Source organism: Arachis ipaensis, chromosome B7 (assembly GCF_059453495.1).
Source record: "Arachis ipaensis isolate K30076 ecotype BB chromosome B7, ASM5945349v1, whole genome shotgun sequence".
Taxonomy (NCBI): Eukaryota; Viridiplantae; Streptophyta; class Magnoliopsida; order Fabales; family Fabaceae; genus Arachis; species Arachis ipaensis.
The window spans coordinates 141,170,589-141,179,525 of record NC_142442.1 but is presented as its reverse complement, the minus strand read 5'-3'; the positions used below and the strand labels follow the sequence as shown (position 1 = coordinate 141,179,525).

At 30.0% G+C, this 8,937-nt stretch overlaps 1 protein-coding gene and 1 long non-coding RNA gene across 3 annotated transcripts; one reads left to right on the top strand and one right to left on the bottom strand.

Annotated features, from left to right (window-relative positions):
* The first annotated feature begins 2,590 nt into the window (after nt 1–2,590).
* LOC110264430 (uncharacterized) lies at nt 2,591–3,133 on the top strand. Its single transcript, XR_002350594.2, has 3 exons — nt 2,591–2,720; nt 2,828–2,896; nt 2,997–3,133. It is a non-coding gene; the product is annotated as an uncharacterized LOC110264430 (long non-coding RNA).
* Nucleotides 3,134–5,371: 2,238 nt separating this feature from the next.
* On the bottom strand, nt 5,372–8,578 carry ERG28 (ergosterol biosynthesis protein). Of its 2 annotated transcripts, XR_015892149.1 has the most exons (4): nt 8,296–8,578; nt 6,825–7,031; nt 6,413–6,594; nt 5,372–5,469 (listed from the first exon to the last, which is right to left on the bottom strand). XR_015892149.1 is itself a non-coding variant. In XM_016308302.3 (3 exons), exons 1-3 carry the CDS (start codon nt 8,408–8,410, stop codon nt 6,527–6,529), a joined length of 390 nt encoding a protein of 129 aa, XP_016163788.1. In that variant the 5' UTR covers nt 8,411–8,560; the 3' UTR covers nt 6,315–6,526. The 2 variants fall into 2 exon arrangements, 1 of the variants encoding a protein (XP_016163788.1); XM_016308302.3 differs by lacking the exon at nt 5,372–5,469 and having other exon boundaries at nt 6,315–6,594; nt 8,296–8,560.
* Nucleotides 8,579–8,937: the final 359 nt, after the last annotated feature.

Sequence of the window (8,937 nt, the reverse complement as noted above, 5' to 3'; positions counted from 1 at the left end):
TAAGTTTTCCATATGGTTTTATTTAATGTTTTTTAAGTGAGAATAACAAGAATATATGTGTTTCGGAGGTTATTTGAAATAGTAATTTAGGTCCGAATGTGAAGTCCAACTCCCTTTAGGAGTTGTGTCCGGCGTCTTCAGAGAGAAGGAAGTCTCGCCGCGCCTGACCATCGCCATCACGACTCACCATCGCCTTCGCAGTGCCGCGATTCACCGTCGCCCTTGCAGCGCGGCAATTCCCGCTCGCCAGCCCCGCGACTCGCCCTTACTTCTGATTCGGCTTTTACTTCTGCTTCTGCTTCCGATTCTGTTTTTGCTTCTGCGTTTGCTTCGGCTTCTGCTTCTGCATCTGCTTCTGTTATTTTTCTGATTTTATTGTTGTTATGTGTTGATTTTGTTGTTGAATTGATATTGTTGTTTTTGAATTTGAATAATGTGTTATTGTTGGTGTTGAATATTGTATTCTTGAATCTGACTATTGGTATTTGGTGGGAGTAAGGGAGATGGTGGTGGTGGTGGAGGGTATTTTTGTCCGTAAAAAGTCAAAAGGACGATTTTAATACAAAAAATAACGTTGGGGACGATTTTAAATCCAAAATAACGTTGGGGACGAATTTGATTTTGACACTAAACTTTAGGGACCAAAACAATACTTATCCCTATAATTTATAAGTTTTGCATATGGTTTTATTTAATGTTTTTTTAAGTGAGCACAACTAGAATATATGTGTTTCGGAGGTTATTTGAAACAGTAATTTAGGTCTGAATGTGAGGTCCAACTCCCTTTAGGAGTTGTGTCCAGCGTCTTCTAGTGCTAAGGTGCTGTCGTTCAACGTCTGGGTGAAGGAGGTGGGGGGTACCTGCAAGAGATTCTGATACTTAAGTTAATAAAGATTTTAGGCAAGTTTTTAGTAGATTGGAGTTCAAAAAATACTTAAGAATGTCAAGGTATTTATTTATAAGTGTAGAGGTGGGGTCAATAACCACCTTTTGAGTAGTTCCACATTTTTTTTTATAAAAAAGGAGGGCTAATGCCCCAAAAGAGAAAACCAAGAGTTTACATCTCAGAAACTAAACGGGAACTATTTACCCCTCTTACATCATCAACTAAAAGAGTTCTTATCCCTATTGAAAGAATATTAATAAAGTGATACCAAATTTCATCTTCAAGCTTTTTATTGTCAACCAGTCCACATTTTTCTTACCTTCTTTGTAAGTGTGTGTGATTTTGACGTCTTAATCTTTTTGAAACCATCTTTCAATTCTCCTTATGCTAGCATTAGGGTGTTTTTTTTTTCTTTTTGACAAAATCCTATAAATGATCATGGAGTCCGTTAACAGTATCAAATGTCTAACTTCCAAATCCCAGGTTGTTCTCAACGCGTTGCAAACTCCCTAAATCTCTGCCTAAAAAGTGGTGCAGCATCCCAAATTCACCATGAACCCCACCAGCCATCTTCTATGGCTATTTCTCAGCAGACTTCCACATCCTGTCAACCCTGGATTTCCATTCGATGACCCATTTGTCATGTGTACGTGCAAATTGGGATTCATGCAAAAGATGCATACGCGCAAGGGATGCGTGCGCGCAGCTTGGGATTCATGCTTACGTATAAGGCATGCGTGCGCATGACCATGAGAAACTCCACACTTCATTAAAGTGAATTAAATTTAGTAATTTAAGAGCCTAAAAAGAATGTTTTTAATCATTAAGCATAATTAGGAGAAATTCACAAAACTATGTTATTTCAATGAATAAACGTAAAAAAAGTCGACAGATTCTACTCATTTAAAGCAAATAAATACCATAAAATGTGAATTTATCAGTGAGTTAATACTCAATTTAGTCCTTGAATTTGCATGCAAGCCTTAATTTAGTCTTTGAAGTTTCAATTGCATTTCTTTAATTTCAAAACTTTGCAAACATGATTCATATTAATCCTAAAAATTTTCTAGCATAAAAACGTGAAGCGTTGACATGGACAACCAAATATCATGTCAGAATTTGTAAAACGATGTCATTTGATTTTGACGCTCAAATAGCTCAAAAATAACGCCGGATTACTTGTTTTAGGAAAAAAAAGTTTTAATAAATACATAAAGAAAAAGTTTAGGGGCAGTAACTTTTGTATTTTGTGGCCAGCATTTAACCATTAAAGAAAGAGTGAGTGATCTCCCACCATTAAATGTAATCTCACACCATTAAATATACTATTGATGGCCAATTGATACTTACAAAACACAAAAATTACTGGCCCCTAACAATCCTCAATACAGAATTCAACGTGATATTCGATTATCTACGTTAATATTCTGTTAATGTTTGTGTATTGAAAATGATCTCAATGACTAATGTAAATCATATTCGTAAAGTTTAAAAATTAAATAGAGGCAATTCAAATATTAGAGATTAAATTAAAATTTATATACAAATTAAAACACCAAATTGAATATTATCCAGAGACGAGATGTAAGAATAGAAGAATGAAATCATGACTGCAAGTATGGCGCGGCACATGCATTAAATATTGAAAATCTTGGTTAACAACCTGTAATAAATAGCCTCTCTCATGAGAAGGAGGCAAAACGACGCCGTATTGCCACGTTGAAGCAAGCAGCACGTACATACATGTGTGGCTGCCCCGTGACTCTCATGTCACTCACGAGCTTTCCACATCTTCTTTTCATCCACTCACTCACTCACTCACTCCCTCATTGAGGCATGTATTCTATTTCTATCATTCTTCCTCATTTTCTTCGGTTAGTTATTATGTTTCATTTCCAATTATATTTTTCATAATCTATCTGCCTTATGTTTCGCACACAGATTCTAAAGTTAAAAACCATGTTGAAGCAATCACCAAGTAGCAGAAATCAAAGGACTAAAAGCTTCAAGGTAAAGCAGGGTTTTCAAATATTTACTTTGATTGTTGTTGCTATCTGGTTGATTTACCAACTCCACCACTCGCATGATGATTCTCCTCGTCATGATGAAGTCGCAAAGCTTGGAAGAAAAGTTTTGAATCCGTACGAACTGATCGATGATACAGAAGAGAGCAAACCCCAAAGACTTGAAGAGGAAGAACATGAGGAAGTAGAAGACCTCATTGACGAAGAAGATAAAGAGAAGGAGGAGGAAATCCAAGATGAAGAAGAAATCATTGAAAAACAAAACTTGTTGCAAGATCAAGGTCAAAGTCAAAGAGAAAAAAACACAGGTGTTTAATGTTACCTGTGGAAATAGAATACTCTTCTTTTTCAAATTCATGGATTATTACTAAAACAGAACATGCTGTGCTTAGCTCTAATCATTCTAGAAATGGATTAAATTCTAATTCTTTACTTCATTGACAAGGCATTATTTGATTTTATCAGAATCAGAATGATACATATATATGGCACTGAAATAGAGGTGAGCGGGTGGGTTTGGTTCGGGTTGATAGTAAAATTAGAATTGAACCGATCAAAATATAATTAATTTGGTTTGATTTAGTTTGGATTTATATTTTTTTGTATATATATTCGAATCAAACCAAATTGATTAAGAATGGATTCGTTCGGTTCGGATAATTGAATTCCGATAACTTTAAAATTCATAAAAAAGATCAAATTTTTATCTTAAAAATTCAACAAGTACAATAAACATGTAACATCAATAGAAAGAATCTAAACATGTTAAACACCAAATATATTAAAAACTAAAATAGTGAATAATCTTTGTCTAATGAAAAAGTCATATATATTTTTTTTATTTAATTAATATATGATCGGGTTCGCGGGTTGGTTCGGATTCTGCACTCTCAAAACCGATACCCGAACTAATTACTAACAAAGATCATTGGTTTGGTTCGAATTGAACCTAATTATCCGTTGGTTCCAGAACTAATTTAATTGATTTGGTTCGAATTTGGATGGATAATCCAGTATCCGCTACCCATAATCACCCCAACACTTAAATTTGACTTGTGTCAAACTAAAGGTAATTCAATATTCATCTTTTGTATATGCAAATAATAACAAAATGAGAATATATAGAAATCATTTTCATGTTTAATGCATGACAATGATTTATGTCATATTGTCCAAAGATATTTACTGAATTTTACTTTAATCTGTCAAGAACATGTTATTGGTAAAAAAGATGATAAATACTTAAAATTTTATTTATTTTAGTATTTTTGTCTTTTTTTGTTTTGGAGATTATATTTTGGAAGAGTATAAGAAAAGTATTATGTCCACATGTTATATGTTAGATATATGGTAGTGATTTAGTGCGGCTGCTGTATTTATGGGATAAAATATGAATCTAATTTAAACTCTCTATACTTCTGTTTAAATGTATATTACTATTTAAGAGATTTAAATATTTTGATTGTATAACAACATAATGAAAATTTAGAAGATGATGTAAATTATAAAATTCAAGTGCCTTGGTCAAAGTGGAGGAGTGTTTCAAATTTCTTATGCAACCAAAAAAGATATACATTAACAAATTTTATCACACTACTATTAAATCAATTGTGTTAAATGTTATGATATTAATGTTATGTGTAATGTTCAAAACCAACTTATAATTTTTGAAAAATCTATTTTATTTATAAAAAAATTTTCATCACTCTTCTTTTAAAATAAATATTTTAGAACTAAAAAATTAAACATAAAATAATTTATTTATAAATTATTTTTTTAAAAATTTAATTAAATTATTTATCCACATTAGATGATAAGAACTGGTGGCAAACACCAGCATAAGATTAATGTGTTTAGAATGTTAATTTTATCGTAATATATATTTGTTGACCAAAATAAAATCACAATATATAGTTGAATAATAATAATAATAAGTTTTCTAGCAAATAGCCTGAAGATATTTGTTACCGCTGCTAAATTGCTTAACAAAGACTAATAGTTTGAAGATTTACCATTTTAGTAACCTAAAGGTGTTTTAGAATTCTCTAGTCATTCACAATAACTATTATTATTATTATTATTATTATTATTGTTATAAACAGAATATAGTAGAAACAATGGCAATATTTATTTTGTGATATATTTATATTGAACAATTATTGAAAAAAAATTGTTTTTTCTTTGGTAAACCACGGGCTAAAGGCCCAAGGGAAAAAACGGTAGGAGCACCGTGGCAGAGGGTGGGTTAGTGTTGGTTTTTGATATGGGCCTCAAATCGGTGTTTTCTATATTAAAATCAGCCCAATTAATTGCTCTTAATGGTAAAGTAATACAACAAATTTGTATGTTGGGCCTCTTAATCCCTGTCCAAAAACTATAAACCTATTGTGAGAACATTAAGCGAAGCCTGACCCAAAAAAACATTACACGAAGTACTTAGGTTGGAAGATTGAAATCATTGAATAGAGGATTTGCCTGATTTATTTGAGTCATTCTCAAGTCTTTTCAAAGTAAATAAACTCTTTCCAATTAATTTATGATGTATTTTGTTGAGAGCATCTAAGAATTGTTAGATTAATTATGCAAACTACATATTTCAGGACGGATCCAGAAATTTTAATATGAAGGGGTCGAATTTTAGATAATTTTTTTCCTTCCTTAAAAATAATTAACATATAGTTATTAGAGTTAGTTTTTTAAAAGATTTATTAATATATATATATATATATATATATATATATATAATTATAATTTTTTTTACAATTTTATTTTTGATATGATAATTACATAAAAAAATATAACAATATCAATAGTGCATTATAAAATTATAAAATACCAATAATTTATAGCGTGTTTAGTTAAAAATTATCACATATCGTATTAATTAAAATTAATTCTTTCAAAAATTTGAAAATAAATTATAAATTATTACTTATTTAAAAGATACAGTACCCTTATAAAATACAAGATATAAGATATCTTTATAAAAAATTTTCTTTTAACAACATAAATTTAAAAAAAAATGAGTATTTTTTACAAGAAAATAATATCTAAAGTACATAATGTGATTACCAAAATATAACTACGTAAGTCATTATTAATATAATAATATAAATGTTAAATATATTAATATAAAAAATAAATATAGAGATTATTATATAAAAACTAATTTAAAAGGTATAAAGACTTGAGGGTATGATATTAAATAAGTTAAGTAAAAAATATTAGTGAATTAAATAATTAAAACATAAATCCATCACATAGTAAAAAATAATACTTATAAAATTATTAAATTACATAATATTTTTTATTTTTTAAACACATATCTCATATATAAATATAGGTTCTTAAAATTTTGGAGTGGCCTCGGCCACTACTCGCCCCCTCTAAATCCGTCCTGCGTATTTGCTAAAAGTAGAAGAGGGTTGTTTATTTAATTTAAAAGTCCCCTTTTTTCACCACATGTTGATGCCAAGGACTGTGAATGGTAATGTTCAATGGCAGTAATTGTGAAACTAACATTACTGCTCATAACTAACAATACATCAAAGAATTCAAAACAACCTTAAAAATCACATGATCTCACTTGACTTGTCTCTTTGCTCACTAATCCTTTCTAAGAATGCTTCAAGTGCACTCTCCCATGCGAATTCCATTGCAATAGCATCCACATAATCGATGTTCCTGTCAGTAAAATGAAGTTAGGAGGCAAATAATAAGCAAAAAGAATTAGCTCCAAAAGTAGCAATTAGTTCCTACAACTACAAGCAAGGTTATCCAAATCGAGTTTCTGAGTTTAGTTTTACCATTCAAGACTACCTATAAACTTCACAAAGTTATTGTGAACTCTCGAGTTTGATAACCTTGACTACAAGTAAAATTTCAGTGGAAAAAGATAATGAAATTTATCATACCTGCAAAAAAGGCAACAGCAGACAGATTTTGAATCTGCATTGTTTGATAAATAAAGTATTCAGTGACAAAGTGACCAAGAGCATAGATAAATGATAAGAAAGTAGCCAGGTAAATGGGCTTATTGTCAAGGTTGAATGCGCAGATATAGCAAAGTGTGCAGGTCAACAGTGTCCAAGTTCCAAATGTGCGTCCATGAACTTCAGTCACTATACAAATTTAACAAACTCTTTATCAGTGCTCGGAGTTAAAAGTATATTACATTAGTATTCTACCATATGAGAATTGAGATTATCTTTAATATAAAAGCTAAAATAAGTGTAAAACAACTTAAAGATCATAATTACTTATTGAATTTCCTTTAGTTCAAGATCAACTTGAGAACAAACCATCGTCATTGCGCCTAGTAAAGACACTCAGCCAAGCTTTAGAAGAATGGCAAGTAAAACTAATTTCATTCCAATTCGATACCCTGCTAAGTTTTCTTCATCCCCCTCTCTACATTGCTAAAAGATTGCAATATATAAAGCGTTCAGATACGTTATCCTAACATATACTAGAGGGGAACCGGAGGAAGTATACTTTCTTAGATTCACTGTTTTGACTACGAAATCAAATTTGTTTCCTTGTTTAATCAAATCCCACTGTATTGAAATTGGAAAAGAATTATTGTTTTCTTGTTTTGGTTAGAACAATTAAATTCCAAAACCATATTTTCTCATTTTGTAATGCAATGCAGGGTAGCATCAAGATTAGCATAACTATGAAATCTAAGTGCCTAGAAAACGTAAAATCATATAAACAAATGCCTAAAATCCGGTTATGACTTGCGTTATGTATTAGATTATGTATTTATAAAATAATCATTTAGTTAATAATAACAATTAGGTACTAGTTAGTTATATTTTTTTTTTCTCTTGTTAGTGTGTATATATATAAAATGTACTCCTATATAATCTTCTTCAAGTTCTCTATGAAAATTTTAAGAAATAGTATACAAGAGTACATTGTATATATGCATACATGTGTTAATAAGGAAAAAAAAAAAAAAACTAACTAGCACTTAATTGTTATTATTAACTAATTAATCATTCTATAAATACATCTCATAATGTAGCTGAGTGAACAAATGGAACAGAAAAAAAATATCTCATTGTTTATAAAAGTGGAAAAGTTGAAGAAAAAATGATGTTTTCTTGGATATATGTAAAGAGCTCGGTTCAATAAATTCAAAATATATCCTACACAAAACTAGAAAGATCTCAATTTTATTCAAATTCATATACAATGCTTACAGTAAATCTCCTACATTCACTTCTTACACGATTCGGAGTAACAAAATCAAAATATGTCTGAATCTCAAACATGCAAAAGGAACTACACAAACATAAGCAGATACATGGATAACATGAATGCCTTCATATTTCAGTGAATTCACAGAAATTAATTTAAGAGAGAGAGAGAATTAGTTACTGGTGGTGTTGGAGAAGACGCCAAGGCGGAGGGCCCAAATGTTGAAGAAACCAAACCAAACAGAAGCAAGTCGGAGAGTGCCAACTGCTAACAGCCACCATCCTAGTGCCTTCATTCTCGAATTATAATTTCTATTGATGTTTGTGAAAGATGCAAGATTGTGAATTAGAAATGTTCGTTACTGTTGTCACTCAATTAGGAAATTAGGGATTAGGAATCAAACATGAAGGTGAAGACTGGGGAGTAAAGAGTGAGGACATATTCTAATTTCTGGGTACTAATGTCAGAGTACATATTGTTTAAAATTTAAATACTCAAAATCGTTCTAATTATTTTAATAAAATATTTTAATTTTTAATATTTTTTATTTGACAAAATTTTAAAAATTATTCTTTAAATTATAATATCTGATCTAAAATCACTTAAAAAATAATTTGAATATTTAGTCTTTTTAAAATTATTAGAATTTATGAATATGAATAATCAAGACTATAAATTTATTAAATTTTAATACATTTTTATGGCCCATTTTTATTTATTCACTAATTTTTTTTTATTTATTCTGACCAAGACTATAGTTACCGAGAATTTTTTATTTAAATAAATAAAATAAATATTTTAATTATTAAAATAAATAATTAT